The sequence below is a fragment of the Bubalus bubalis genome, chromosome 1 (genome assembly GCF_019923935.1).
Source record: "Bubalus bubalis isolate 160015118507 breed Murrah chromosome 1, NDDB_SH_1, whole genome shotgun sequence".
NCBI lineage: Eukaryota > Metazoa > Chordata > Mammalia > Artiodactyla > Bovidae > Bubalus > Bubalus bubalis.
Genome location: NC_059157.1, coordinates 71,350,156 through 71,366,054, shown reverse-complemented (window position 1 = coordinate 71,366,054; position 15,899 = coordinate 71,350,156). Strand labels below are relative to the sequence as shown.

The 15,899-nt window shown below is 34.8% G+C and overlaps 1 protein-coding gene across 9 annotated transcripts in view; it reads left to right on the top strand.

Annotated features, from left to right (window-relative positions):
- ROBO1 (roundabout guidance receptor 1) overlaps positions 1 to 15,899 on the top strand; it is a 1,291,095-nt gene that overhangs the window by 1,222,725 nt on the left and 52,471 nt on the right. For 6 of the 9 annotated variants that reach the window (XM_045165076.1, XM_045165072.1, XM_045165074.1 and 3 more), the window contains 6 exons: positions 832 to 1,063; positions 1,984 to 2,105; positions 5,447 to 5,618; positions 9,675 to 9,872; positions 13,952 to 13,978; positions 15,431 to 15,473. In XM_045165076.1, the coding sequence (XP_045021011.1) occupies positions 832 to 1,063; positions 1,984 to 2,105; positions 5,447 to 5,618; positions 9,675 to 9,872; positions 13,952 to 13,978; positions 15,431 to 15,473 (794 nt within the window). The remainder of the gene's footprint in view (positions 1 to 831; positions 1,064 to 1,983; positions 2,106 to 5,446; positions 5,619 to 9,674; positions 9,873 to 13,951; positions 13,979 to 15,430; positions 15,474 to 15,899) is intronic. The other 3 variants (XM_045165073.1, XM_045165077.1, XM_045165075.1) reach the window with 1 other exon arrangement.

Here is a 15,899-nt window from a genome sequence, read left to right as displayed (position 1 = left end):
AATATTTGATCTCAGCCTTGATAAGCAGATGACTTTTTGGAGATCATTGTATGAAAAATGTGCATATGTATATAATAGATAGTTAAATTGTATATATCTGTTCCTTACTTCCCCACCAATGATAATTTTATAATGTAAACATTGTTTGTTGTGGTAGCTATGAAATGGTTTTAAACAGAGAAAAATGTCATCTTGCATGTATTTTATATTATGCAGTAATGAACTGGGTTGGGAAGATCCCCAGGAGGAGGGCATGGCAACCCACTCCAGTATTCTTGCCTGGAGAATCCCATGGACAAAAGGGCCTGGTGGGCTATGGTCTGTGGGGTAGAAAAGAGTCAGACATGGCTGAATAAGCACACACACAATGAACTTTACCCGTCTCAAAGGAAACAAGCTATATATTCCTAATACTCTTCAAAAGAGTGTATATAACTTATAGAATTATTAACATATGAAAATTTTTAACTGAGAACTGTTTCTAAATAGCATTAAGTAGTCTTTTAAAATTAGAAAATGGAAAACACGTGTTGTTTCCTTATCCCCTTGACACTCTGACTTGTCTCTAGATGTCCACCAGAGAACTGCCATGGTGGCCACATTTCTGCATGAAGCATAGAAATTCATAGCTAATATTATACATTAAGCTGGAAAAGTGGACAGATTACAAAAGATAGTGATTTGTTTCTCATATTCTACTTCATATAGACTAGAAAACTGTGAGATGAAGCCAGATAGAATTGTTTTGCCTCTTGTCACATTAATTTTCATGATTTTCTAAAAAGTCAGTGGAAGGCATGAGTGATTGCATTTTATTTGTCATTGTAATAGGTGGACCAACAGTCTCAGTATATTCAAGGATACAAAGTTCTTTACCGCCCGTCTGGAGCCAACCATGGTGAATCCGAGTGGTTAGTTTTTGAAGTGAGGACCCCAACCAAAAACAGTGTGGTTATCCCTGATCTCAAGAAAGGAGTCAACTATGAAATTAAGGCTCGTCCTTTTTTTAATGAATTTCAAGGAGCAGATAGTGAAATTAAATTTGCCAAAACCCTAGAAGAAGGCAAGTATAATGGAATGCGTGATGACTGTGCATTGCAATACTTTCATTAGGCTTTTATTAACTTAATTGAAAATTTTTAATGGTAATAGTGACATTATTAACTGTCTTGGTAGTGAGCATTATATTTTGTTAATAGACGTTATTTAATTAGAACTACTAAAAACTAAAGTCTGTAATACTTGACTTGCTTTAATAGCGGCCTATATAAAAATGTGCAAATGTGAACATTGTATTACTTAGTGACATATCTTGGATATATCTAGTTATTCAGAACTAAAATTCACATTTAAAGATGTAATTATCCTCAATTTGCTTGCCTTTCCATTAATTTTTTCATTCATTTATCAAATGTTATTTTGAGTGATGATTTGTAAATAAAGTGAGTAATGTCTTAGTTGGCCCAGGACCTTCTGGGATTAACATTTTATGGCTCATGTCCCTAGAAACCCCTCAGCTCTACACAAACCAGTATGTTTAGCCACCGTGTAACTGGAAATTAAATTAGTATTTACATAAAGGTTATAAGTTACATGTCACAGGTATAATCTTTAAAAATAACAAGAATTGTTCCTAAATTGTTCCTTTGATTACAGTAAATTATAATACAGTTAATGTCATGGATGGTTAGCCTTTATACTTTTGAACATTTTAGGGAGAACATGGCACTTGGATCGGAAAGAGAGGAATTCTCCTGGAATGTTTTGTGGAGATAATCTATATAACTTTGGTTATAGAAAATTCACAGTAACAATAGGTTAGCAGTATTTGAGACTAATCAGACTTGGATGAGACACATCTTTAAAACATATATATATATATAGACATAAACTTTGTATGTTTTGTTTAATGGTTTAAATGCCTGCTTTCAATGTTTTCTAATATGCTTATTTATAAACCTGCTCTTTAAAACAATTTAATAGCACCCAGTGCCCCACCTCAAAGTGTAACTGTATCAAAGAATGATGGAAATGGAACTGCAATTCTTGTTAGTTGGCAGCCACCTCCTGAAGATACTCAAAATGGAATGGTCCAAGAGTATAAGGTAAATACATCTATAGTAAAAAAGCAAGCTTGGTTATATTGTTCATGGATATCTGGCGCCATCTGCTGGTGTGCACAGCAACATAAATTATTTTTTAAATAATTGTCTGTTTAGTCAATAATTGTGAAATACTTTTTTCTTAAGCCATTTGAAAAAAATATAATTTAAAAGCGAGTATTTACCTGTTCACAGTATATATAGGTGCTCACACAAACAACACATGTAAAGGCTAATCAAAATTTCTTTTTTTCCCGCCAAATTCAGCTTAAATGCATTTGCAGAATTAGTTTGCCCCATGGAATTGTATCAGATATGGTTTCTTTCGTTCTTTCAACACATTTGGAATTTTGTAACATTGGAGTTAAGTTGGAAAAATTATTTTAGTGTGCCTGAAAATTTTTTAATAAAAATGTTTTCATCTTTCAGCATCTCTAAACAAAATTTTATGTGAGGAAATTCAATTTTAAATTTCTATATATGTTTGAATGAAATTTTTTAAACATACGATATATTGAAAGTAATTTAATTCACTGATTCTAAATAATTACTTTTACCTGTGAAGTAAATCATCTCTAATCATTGAATTTAGAAAGGTTTACCTAGATTAATTTCAAGCAAATATATTAAGCATAGCAGGGTAGAATAAAATTAAGTTAGGGACATGAGATTTATCCTATTAATGAATAAGCATTATAGCACAGTCTTAATGAGCTATGGTAAATGAGTAAATGGTAGATTGAATTATGGAAATCACACAAGAGAGTAAATTGCTCTTGTATTTTTTCAATATGTATGTAAACAGATCACATACTAGAAGACTTTTTAACTGCAAGACGTATATTTCTATAGACAGTGCCTTATATGTCCATGATACCTCAGTATTTTTCTAGTTACCAGTTAAATTATATTTACTGAATTGTCTCATAAATGTGAAAACTTACCTGTTTCTATTGATATGAAATTGATGGTAAGAAAGTAAATACACGTTTACCTTCTACAGGTAATTGCATGCTAACATCAGAATTACTTATGGAATCATTTTCCAAATATAGGTGCATGGCCACCATTCTGAAAGATTCTGATTCAGCATCTGTAATGAGGCCCTTGTTTATATACTTTGGTAGATCTTTCCAGGTGATGTTGATATGCATTTTGGATAAGGCCCAAATAAAGACCATAAATATACTTTTGAGTACCAAAATAATTTGTACATGACCAAATATACTGAGCTTAATTTTAGGTATAACATTTTATTTTAAAATGACTTTTAAAAACAAACTAAAAGCCTCTTTATGAATTTGTGTATAATTTAAAGGGGTGACATTTTTTTTAAGTATTTAAAATACTGTTATAAATGCACTGTGTGTATTTTAGGGTGTTTGAAATTAGATTTTCTACTGTAATTGAGTCAGTAATAGGTAAGAATCTCTACACTTTGAACTTTCTCATGAGTTTCAAGATTATTTCAATACTGGGATGCTATGGTTCAGTCTGGAAAAATAAACTGTTATAGAGATTTTTAAGCATATAGAATAAGGCAATATCTCAGCTCTCAAGCAAAATTGTGTTAATGTAGGCATTTTCCCCTAAGAGTCAAAACTCATTTCTCTCCTAAAGAAATGAGAAAGGGTGGATTTCACTTAACTTCATGGTCAATTTAAAATAATAAAATGCCTTTCACAACCTGATTGACTGGTACAAAATCAGTTTGTGGCTTTGGTTCAGCTGTGTAATGTAATTGGGGGGAAAAAAATCACAAAGGACTCTTTATTTCCAAATGATCAGACCCTGGTATAGAGTCTGACCATTTGTTGGTATTATGCATTGAAACTATATTAAAATAATATTAACTTTCAAAGCAAAAAAGATTTTTGCCCATGTGAAAGAGGACACTGACATTCTCAGATTCATTTTAAATCCCATTTCCTATTACAGTTTAAACAATAGGCTACTTGAAAATAATCCCGCGTCTTGCTGGAGGACATCATAAAGAACACAGAGCATGTTTTACTACTGCATGGATCATTTTCTTATAGAAATTGAGTCCAGATACTGTCATGCATCATATCCAAGATCTACAACATGGCAAAAGAGCACTCTAATAATCCAGTAATCCTTTAGAGAAATTTAAGTTAAGGACTGTAGCGTAGCTCGGAAATCTTGATTTCCTAAAACTAATTTCCTACCCCAAATATCATCAAAGTTAATGAGAGATACAATAATTTTCTTATTAGAATATTTTCCTTTCAAATCAAATATGTATTGTTATTAGGATCTTGTATGTTATCAAAAACTAATTAATATTACCATAAATACAAGATCAGAGTACTATTTTTCTTTCATGGATAATAGTTCAGCATACCATAGATGGAATAAATCTTAGGATGATCCTTACTCTTTATGTTCAGTTTTATTTATTTTTTAGGTCTTGGTGGTCTGGAACACATATTTCAGGAAAAGACTTGTGTAATAGGTCCTGGCTCCATCTGTTTATTTAATAGGATCTTTTTATATTGTATTGGGGTGTAGACAGTTAACAATGAAACAAAAGTTTCAGGTGAACAGCCAAGGGATACACGTGTATCCATGTACACATATATCCATTCTCCTCCAAACCCCCCGCCATCCAAGCTGCCGCATAACATTGAGCAGAGTTCCATGTGCTAAACATGTCCTTGTTTTTTTTAAAAAACCATGTTTATGCCAAGAGAGTTTAGATTGTTCAGAAACTCTCTTTTTAAATCAACTGCTTCTTGGTTTTGACATAAAAAGTGATGGCGCTGTGACAGCGTCAGGTAATTTTATCCCAGAGAACTGTTGAAATAAAGTATTAGACACACAGCTTCCTACTCATTTTTGTTTTGTGATCTGGTATTATGCCTGGTCCATAGTAGAAATGCAAATACTGAATGATGATAGGTAAGTTACTGTTCTTTATCTGGATGTATACAGGTTTTTGCAAGTTCCTTTTATCTTTTTCTGGCATATAATACCTAGGTGTTTTTTTGTTGTTGTTGTTGTTTTTGTTTTTAAAAGCAAATCCTGTTGATAAGAACCAGGGTCTTTCTAGAATCGCCTGATATAATCCTCTGTAGAAACATTTGTAGAATCACTTGATATAATTCTTTAAGAGTATATAAGAAAGTTCAAAGAGGTTTTTAACGTACTACTAACATGAGGTTTGACAGGAAGCATTTTATCAGAACTAGATCAAGGGGAAAATGACTTTTGAAACTTCCTATAGTAGGTTCATGATAGATCTGAACTCTGTCTAGGTCTCAAACCACAATACTATGTTGATCTTTATATTAACTTACATAACTGTTGTGCTCTTCTTCCAGGTCTGGTGTCTGGGCAATGAAACGCGATACCATATAAACAAGACAGTAGATGGGTCCACCTTTTCTGTGGTTATTCCCTCACTGGTTCCTGGGATCCGATATAGTGTAGAGGTGGCAGCCAGCACGGGGGCCGGGTCGGGGGTGAAGAGTGAGCCACAATTCATCCAGTTAGGTGAGTGCCAGTGGCGATCTGGTTGGAAAGACTTAGCAGTGTACCCATTGTCCTCCTTTTCTTTTTGTACGTAGTGGAGGCAACCAATGCAAGTTGCACAGACTATGGAATGTGGCAGTAGAATTTCAAAAATAATATTTTTAGCTTTGTTTTATCTGTCTACAATATCACAACTAAATTTAAACTTAGCCAAACAAACATCTTAAATGGTATTTTGATCAAAAGGCTGTAAATGTTCAGTGTCATCCTTTTTCTGTCCTATTGAATTTTTTCCCATCTGTTCAACAAATACTGTTAACTGAGCACCAATGAGATCTCCTCGACTTTTCTGCTGTCTCCATGGTATAGAATCTGTCTGCGATGCAGGAGACCCAGGTTCAGTCCCTGGGTGGGGAAGATCCCCTGGAGAAGAAAATGGCAACCCACTCCAGTATTCTTGACTGGAGAATCCCTTGCACAGAGCAGCCTGACAGTCCATGGGTTGCAAAAGAGTAGGACAGGATTTAGTAACTAAACAACAACAAAGGATACCTCAGGGAACAGGAAAGATGTGGTTTGGGTAAAAAAATAAATATTTCTATGCAAAACTTAAATGTATTTGAAGTTTAGAGCAATATGCAATTTATATTTACCATTTTTGTCTATTTAAAATTATATTGCATGTGATAACAAAAGATAGACTGAGATGTTAAAGAGCATTGAAATATGGTATATACTAGTTACTTAGAAAGTTAAAAATACAATGTGCTTCAAAACTAGTTTGAGGAATAAAAAACTGGCAGAACACTTAGTTGCCATACTTCATTATGGAGACATACACATAAAATTCAAATTATCAAATGGTTACCAGTCAAATCTAAAAGAAACAACAACGAAAAACAGCAACAAAATTGTGAATGGAAGCGGGAGAGAAAAGCTGTTAAGAGATGATAGTGAAATTTCATGATACTGAGAAGCATATAGTCAACTTTGTTCCTTCCAAGTCAGAAGTTAAGCATTAGTAGTATTTTATGCCAGTTGCTAAATTATGAAAAAGAAACAGATACATGAATCTTCGTATATCACAAATAAGTACATTGTTTCATGTTGGTAATATTGATGACATCTTAGAAATTATCTCAGAACAAAATTAAGAAACATTCTACTTTTAATAAACTTTGCTGCCATACATAAGGAACTTTACATTCAATTTGGAAACTGTTGTTGATGTTCCACTGTCAAGATAATACTAGCTGCTGTACCAGATACACTTGCAGAATTTCTGTGCAGTAGTAACACAGAGTCCACCTGAAGTCCAGTGATTGTAGACGTGGAGAGTCTCTGGCTGATGTGGCTTCCAGGGTTGACCCTGGGCCAGCAGAAAGGAAGAAAAGAAACACACAGTGTGGAGCAAGGTTTAAATGGTACCATGTCTGGAAATTGTGCATGCCGCTGCTGCACAGAGCTCAGTTTTGTGATTCCGAGCAGATGAATGGAAACACTGCATAATCAAGTCACTGGCTAGGGAGTTACCCCCTGACAGCTGTATGCTATGAGAGAACCATTCAAGCTTTAGTGGAGAGCTTGTCGCCTCTGCTGCAGACATGGGCCAAAATTTAATTCTGAGAATATCTTTTGCCTTTAACGCTTTTTTTTTTTTCAACAGATTATAATATGCATAACTTTTAAGCAAAAAAAAAAAGTAGCTTCATGGTTTTATTTCTGGTTCATTTATTCCAAATTTTTAAGCAGTATAGAAAATATTTTTTTTAATTGCTTGATCTATTGCAGTGTTACCTAAGGTATGGGAGAAAACAGTCTAAACATAGGTATTTTTACTTAAATAGTGCCTAGTTTTGTGAAAAGTTAATATTAACTTACTAAAACTAAAATTAAAAGTACATGGCAATGACCCTGTACAATGTCATGTCATTTGCCTACTTTTTAAATTATATATGACTTCTAGTTCTGGGTTTTCAAAATTGAATTGGAAAAAAGGACCATGTGTAACTTTATTTATTTAAGATTTAAATCATAGGATTTAAGGATCAAATTGGTTTTCTTGAAATTATAAATATGTTCCAGTTTTCCATATCTTAATAAAGCCTCAGCTGCAGTGAGACAAAGACTGAGATATAGAAGGGCCATTTTAATTCATTAGTCACACCACACTTTATTCTGTTAAGCCCATCTGGTCGCCTGCATGGAACCCCTCTTAGCTGTCTTCATAAAATCTGAAGCCACCCAACTTAACTTTGCGCAAATAGCCATGAAATCTATAAACCTAGCAGATACAAAGGGTGTATTAGAAATAAAAAGAATAGATCAGCTTGGTGAACGTTCAGAGGATGAAGTGCTCTTAGGATAACCATAGATAAAAGAGTCTGGAACATGAAATGAAACTTTCAGTCAAGAAACATTTGAAGGCAGGTGACAGCAACTGCTTGTGAAAATAGATTTTTCAGCCTTGACCCTCCATAGAATGAAATCTGGAATTCCGTTTAAGAAAAAGGTAAATAAAAAACACACCCATATACAGTACAGTAGCAATTTAGCCCTATATAGAAAAGGCTATTTTCCTACGGTTGTTTCCTCAGCCTTGGAATTTTATTTTTAGCCTTTTTATTTTACCTGCCAGTGTCTTATCAGAAAGCAATATCTTTTAATAAGAAAAAAAATCTGTATTTTTTGTATTTGAGAAATATTATTCATAAATAATGAGTTATTCCAATTATTTTTCTGGAAAAAAAAAGAGTTTTGGACTGGAAAAAATGTTTCTACTTTAAAGCGGGTGGTTTTAGCAGAACAATTTTAGAGTCAAATGATTTAACAATTGTAAGAAAGCACCAATTCTCATGAAATAGGCAAACGCCTTCCCATTTGACCAGATGTTGTAGGGGAAGAACATTAAGAGTACAGATACAGATAGTAAGTAATTCTTACAGATAGTAAGAATTCTGCCACTGGGCATCCTCAGTGTTGGCATCACTTAGTGCCCACAAAGTAGGTTATTCCTTGATGATAGAGGAACAGCTTCCAGACTTCTATAGACTTTGCACTCTGCTTTGTGTGCTGTGATAAAATGGTGGGTTTGAGCAATGAGTCTCTTAGTAGGTTGACACATAAATGTGAACTAAGTAAATTTTAATAGCCATAATTCCATCAATCTTCAATTCTTGAATCAAAATAGCTAAGAGAAAATAGGAGCCTTTTCAACTATTCATAACACTTGATAATCTTGTCCATATTTAATGTTCTTATAGCTGTCTCTGGCCATGGTTATTATTTTAAAAGAAAGTTTTCTTTAAGAGTTCCACAGCGGTTCAGTGGTTAGGACTCTGCAGTATCACTGCCGAGGGCCTGGGGCTAAGCCCTGGCTGGGGAACTAAGATCCCACAGTCACATGGTGTGGCCAGAAACATAAAAATAAAAATTCCTTTTTTTTTAAAAAAAAAGACTTTTTCATAGTTCCTTCATTGATAACATAATCTCAGTTTTTCATTGGTTTTTAATGATCCTGAATTTTATAGACCCTTCTGAACATAGTTCCAAATAATGTGTTTCTGAGGTAGTTAAGAGTCTTAGACTATTCAAGAGTGGGGGAGAGGGGATGCACAACACACACACACACACACAGTCCATGGGGCAGCAAAAGAGTCAGATATAACTTAGCAACTAAACAACAACAATTCAGTACTCCTTATTTGTATTCTTGGGGTAAAGTATTTCACTTTTTAGAAGTGTAATTTGTATTTTATCTCAGTTTGCACTGAAAATCCCATCGATGAACTGCAGTTTTCTGGAGCAAAATATAGGAATTGCGGGCTATTACCTTTGTTTTAAAATATATTCCATAAAATTATTGTGTTTGTTTTGAATTCAAATAAATAAAGTGAATATAATCTTGCCCCAAATGTCATGAACTCTTTTAACTGACAATGGTGCATGTTGCAATGAAAAGCAGAAATTATTGTCCAAAAATTAACAACATAATGACGACCACTTTATGTATATAAGCACGTGCTTATTGTCTCACTGAGTTTTAAACCCGAATGAACCCAAAGATGGCCTTTTCAGATTCTCATGGAAACCCCGTGTCACCTGAGGACCAAGTCAGCCTTGCTCAGCAGATCTCAGACGTAGTGAAGCAGCCGGCATTCATCGCAGGAATCGGGGCTGCCTGTTGGATCATCCTTATGGTTTTTAGCATCTGGCTGTATCGACACCGAAAGAAGAGAAATGGGCTGGCTAGTACTTACGCGGGTATCAGAAAAGGTATTACCTTTCCTAAATTTTTCATGTTTTACATAACTCTTGATTTCAATATATGACTCTAAGTTATTCTTGATTTTATATATATGTATCCTATATTAATTATTTTAACATATAAAAATTTACAAAACTGCTTTTATGTTATTGCAATATCTAGGTATAAACTCCACTTGGATATCAGTACTGAAATAGAACTTATCTGTTTCAGGCTCAATTTCTTTAAAATATATTCCACCAGGGTAGGTCTACACTTGGTAGTGATACCATTCCCTTGTTCTCTTAGGGAATTACTTTATTGCTTTATATCCTGGAGGAAAATTTTTAATCTCCATGTCTCAGGAATTATAAATCCAAGCTTTGGACTGTCATACAACTTTAAAGGGAGCGTCATTCCCCTTTGTGAAGCGAAAGAAATTGTTTATAAATAAGTGTATTTCTGATTATTTATAAAATAATTGTTTCTTAGTGAATATGGAATGCTTGAGTGAATAATGTGCTTCAGTTTGCAGAGAGAGAACACTTAGTACTTTTTTATTGTTATGTTTAAAGTTGCAGAGCTGACCATGTATATACTGTTGATGAACAATGATGATTTTGTTAAAAATGTATCTGCAATTTAGAAGAGAAAGTTTATTGGGCTAAAATTATTTACAATTCTATGGATGAGCCAAATAAGCTGAGGAATTTGCAGACACTTTTGCCACATATTCTCAAAGTCTGCAGATAGGTGGTTCATATTTTTCATTTCCTAATGAGTTTGTTATCACTCTCAGATAATCCTTTTCCCCTTCACTCCTCAAATAACTTCATCAACTCTGGGCTGTCAACAGAGTGATTGTAAGTTTTCAGCCCGCAGACCCACTTTATGTCTTTAGTCCAACTAAATTATCAACAGTGCTCCTTTGGGTCTCAAAATTGTCTTGGTTTTTGGATGACAGGGTATACATCCACCCTAGTTATAGGGTCTATAAGTCTAAGACAACACTTTTGCTGCAAAGCAGATTTAAAGAGGATGACTAGTAAACACCCACTCCCACCATCACCCTCTTTAAAAAAAAAAAATTGTCTACATGTTTCCTGAGTGAACATTTCCCACATGGCTTGGCCATGCCATTTCTCTGAGCATTGATATGGCAAAGTCAGAATTTGTTATTGCTAGTTAGACCTTTTCTCAATGAAAAGTCCTACTGACTATCCCTCTGAGCTTGTGAAACAGTCTGAGACAACAGTCTAAAACATTTGTGCTCTCGGTCACAAGGGGTCTTGGCAAGAAAGAGTCAACACAAATTCATCACCCACACTGTGGAAATTGATGAATGTGCCTCTGACCCATGGCTCCACAGCAATCTCCTTATGTACATACATTTGCCTTAGCATTATCATCCTTAAATATGTTTTTTTCAGATATGTGTCCTATGTCAATAGTAAAGCAAAAATGTCAGTGTCCCTGCCTGTGAAATGGCAAATGGGGGCTGAGGGGTTACTGCGAAGAGACTAGGTGCTCATCACACATTCAAAGAACAGTGTCAGGGCCACGCATTACCATATAAAACCTTTGCCCAAAAAATAAGGCAGAGAAGGGGTTTGTGGGTGTCTGTGTGTTGTGGAGCAGGGCACAGGCGGGCACTGTTGGGAGTTGTGTTCTGAAATCCCATATGAATGAGGAAAAGTGACTAACATCTAGATGTAGAATCGTTTGAGTTTCTAGGAATTTTATTATTTTTCTTGCCATGAGTATGATAGTTGTGCAGTTGTAACAATGGAATGCTCTCTCTAGTCTTGAAACCTAAATATGTGACATGAAACCTTCTTCCCTTCTGAAATGTTTCTTTTCTCTTACTAATGCACTGTAAGCATGCTTGGAAATGCCTATGTGCTCTTTCTGCAAAACCTATTACACTAATATTGTCCTTTTAACTAGCTCATGTTAAGCAGAAATCATAGAACATAATCACAAATGTAATTGGTGAGCATTTGATTCTGCTTTCGTCACTTTGCCTTTTTGGCACTTTTTCATATTTCTGGTTCTATGCAATTTTAAAAGGTGAATTCTGAAATCTTAAATTGACTGTGCCCGAAACAATGCTGGTCATCCTAATAACAAAGGAAGTGAAATATTTAAAAGAAATCCATGTGAAAGATCCTACTGCCCTATGAAACATCAAGCCAGAGTATGACTTTGGGTAATAGTGAGCATTTTTAACATTTTCCCCCTACATTTATCTGTAGGTATTCCCTCTGCTTGTACCCTTTGTCCACATAGTGAACCAGCCTCACTGGATAAGATGATTTATTTTATTAGTGGAAGCTTTGAGAATTAAGTTGTCCTTTGGTGAACCAGCTGTAAAAATTTCATTTAGATGGACCTCTTTTCATCTCTTCTTCCATTCCTTAAACTGAGGTTAGCAATTGGCTAGGAGTACTGACAAGGACCTTTCATTTATTTCCCTGTGTCCTTGTGATTGCAAATTAATGTTCAGGCACTCCATTCTTGCTTGAGTACCTTTACTTTCAAATGTATGTCTTTTATATTTTTTATGAGGACGAGTTACCATTGCTCTGAATTTTTGATTGTAGCTAAATTACATTGACTTTCTGAAAGGACCTGACTGAAAGAAAACACAATAGAATTCTTAAGACAGAGACTGCTATGCAGCGAAAGAAGACGGTCTATAAACCGGATCCCCAGCATTGAGAGTTTTGTCTTTTTTTCTTCCTAGTATGCTCAGAGATAAAATGGTTTGGTAAGACGTGACGGTTGTAAAAGATGCTATGGCATTCAAGTCTGCAGCCCCAGTGCTCTAATCCTAAAGTAAATTTCTTGTAGACGTTCAAATATGAAGTAGAAAATACATTTTTGGCAGCTTTTTGATCCATGCTAAGTAATCAGTATTTTAGTTTGTGTGTATTAAGGATTTCTTAAAAGCAAATTTTAGTCTTCAAGGAGTAATGTAGAATCTCTTGCTTTTTTTTTACCAGGGCAGTGTTTACTTTAAATTAATGTGAAGAGCTTGGGGGAAAAAAAAAAGTCAGCCTCCTCCCTTTATGAAATGTCATGGAAATAACTCTGGTGTTATCCAACAGCCAAGAATGGGAGAAGATAGGACAAGTGGGGGAGGCAAGAATCCCACTTTTGAGGTCTGCAGTTCAATTTCAGGCATTATTGATTAGATTAAGATTTATAACTGCAGAGAGTGAAGATTTTCAGAGGAGCATTATTGTTCTATTGTTTAGCTTTTGGTGTGCTATTTTTTTTTTAAATGCTCAGCCTACTTCTAGAAAGCTTCTAGGTATAAACTATAAGAGCAGAATTAAAGTTAAAGCCCCCTATATATTCTGTCCATTCACAAATTTCTATGATGATAAAAATGTAGCAATACACTCTTTATATTAAGGCATCAGGCATTTCTTGTCAGCGAAACAGTTCAGTTTTATGGTTTTCTTTGTTCCAGTTCTTTCTTTGCTTGCTTGCTTCCTTCCTTCCCTTTTCTTTCTTCCTTTCTATCTTCTTCCCTCCCTCCTTTTCTTCAGGTATATTTCCTTTCTTCTTCTTTCGGTCTTCTTTCTACCTTTCTTTCTGTCTTTATGGCATTTGCTCTCTCCTTCCCTCTGTCTGTATCACTGTCTCTCTCTAGGTGATGAATGCTCAAGTGCGCCTATTATATTAGTTAGTCCACTTTAATAAGCATTTACTTTCAGATTTCTAGATAAGGTTAGGCAAGATCCTGATAATACCTGTTTAAGCACCCATTATCCAGTGTTTGGAAATGATTAATAGTAGAGGATTCCTGTTTGTACTAAAGCCATGAGCTAAGTCTCTATTACTAAAAGCAGGGGTCATCCGCAGGCTAACCCAGCACAGTCCCCAACCCCCTCCTGTCCTAGAATGTCAGACGCTTCGAAATGGTACCTGCAGAGACCCTCAGATTTGGTTTTATCCACATATCAGAGTGTCAGAACGACTGGCTTGGTTATTTACATTTGTTTTATGTTCAGCTGTCTGCTTGATTTATACTAATGTGATGTGTTCCCTTTCTCTCTTCAGCTTAATAACTGGTTTATATTTTGTTTTGATTTTTCAGTCCCGTCTTTTACCTTCACACCAACAGGTATATATTTGCGCTTACCCTCCTCCTTTCCTTTGTTAGTTCGGCATGTGTCGTACTATTGTGTTGCTGTTTTTATTTCATTTTCTGCAGTAAGCTGGGGGGAAAGGACTTACAATGGAAACAGTACTTCATTTACTCCTACCAGGCATGCACTTGAAGTAGAAATGGTTGGTGTTGCTTGTCATCCCTTCAGTGCAGTTGTTTATCCATGATTCGGCAGTGCATCCAAGCCTTGTTTGCATGTGTTTCATTAGATAGGCACACTGTTTCTAGCCTCAGCATGATTTAACATGCTAATGATCAATTGATGATTTTAGACTTGGCAGTGCATTTTTTCCCCCTTAACTTAAGCTTTCTGGATTTCCAACAAAATTTTCTCTCCCAAGCAATTCTCTATCCATAGAATCAACATTCTTAAAGGTAACCAAAATATACAGCACAAAATAAAATAAAATTAAAACCCAAGAAAAAAAAAAAAAAGCACATTTGAAAGATAAAACTTTTCATTTTCCCTAAGTCCAAGTCCTAATATTCTGTTCTATTCTGTTTCTTTCAAAGAGGGTCCTCTTCTTTCACATCACCTTTAGTAAAAAGGTGCCTGTGGTCCTGCCTTCTCGATTTTAATCCGGTTATTATAATCACTGGATGCAGTTATCTCTCCTTAACAGACTCCCAGTTTGGAGTTCTTCTAAGTAGCAGAATTTGGCAGCTTTTAGAAACATATTTGTTCTTAGAAAATGTGTCTGTATTTACAGAAAAGCTAATATCCTTAACCCCTTGACAACTATGTGCAAATCTTTTTTTGTCATGGCTAAACTTTATACCCATGACTTATTAAGCTGAGAATGCTTTCAGGGGCATTAAAATATATTTTCACTATGTATACATGTCTGATGAAAATGTAATGAGAAGTATTTTCTCAAATCACAATAAAAAATGATTTGCATTAATTAATAGTCACAACTTGGCATACATCTTTGTGTGTGTGGAAAGAAAGGTTTATTTTCACATTTACGTCCATCTTACTGGTACTCATATTTCTGGGGCAATGGTCTGGTAGGTTTTTATTTTCCAAAATGTAAGATTCCACTTATATAAAATCATGAAATTACATGATCTAATAATAAATTCAAGATAGAAATCTGAGAATGTGAATGTACAAATGTGTAATAGTTATTATATTTAATAAGAGTATACTGAAGTTTGTTTCTCCTTAGTTTTGAAACTTGTTAACACATTAAGAAAATAAGAATAACATTTAATTCTATACCATCTTTAAAAAAATACTAGTTGAATCGGAAATCTATTTCCTGTGATGAATGTTTGCAATGCTTCTAAGTAGAAAGGGAGAAAGTATTCCATTCTAGAAAGATGCTCTTGAATGTCAGCTTTTGATATATAAATGCAAACATGTCTATTAATTGTTCCTTTTTTTTTTTTGTAACATTTCAGTAACTTATCAGAGAGGAGGCGAAGCTGTGAGCAGTGGAGGGAGGTAATTATCTTGCTGGTTTTTAGATTCTAAGGGAACTTCCAGATATTTCTTCTTGTCTTCCTCGATGACATCACTTTCTCTGCTTAAAAGGTTTAACTTAAAGGTGAAATGTGTTTAAATCTTTTAGAACTACTCCAAGAACTACTCCGTGCTGCTCTGCTTTAGAACCAAGCCTGTTAACACACAACTGGAGCTGGTGCATCTTGGGCAATGAACACCAGAGGGAGCACTTGAACCAGGAAAGACAGACTTGCTGATTTAGCAAATCATTAAAAGGAGTTAAAGTAATTAAGTGATGGCATTTATGAAGATTAAGAAATATAGCTAGTTAACAGATACTATCAAAGAAAAAGTGTTCATTTGGAAACCTGCTGAACACAGCACTGCCTCATAAGCTGTCGGTTATATCTGTTTGTTTGCTCTTGT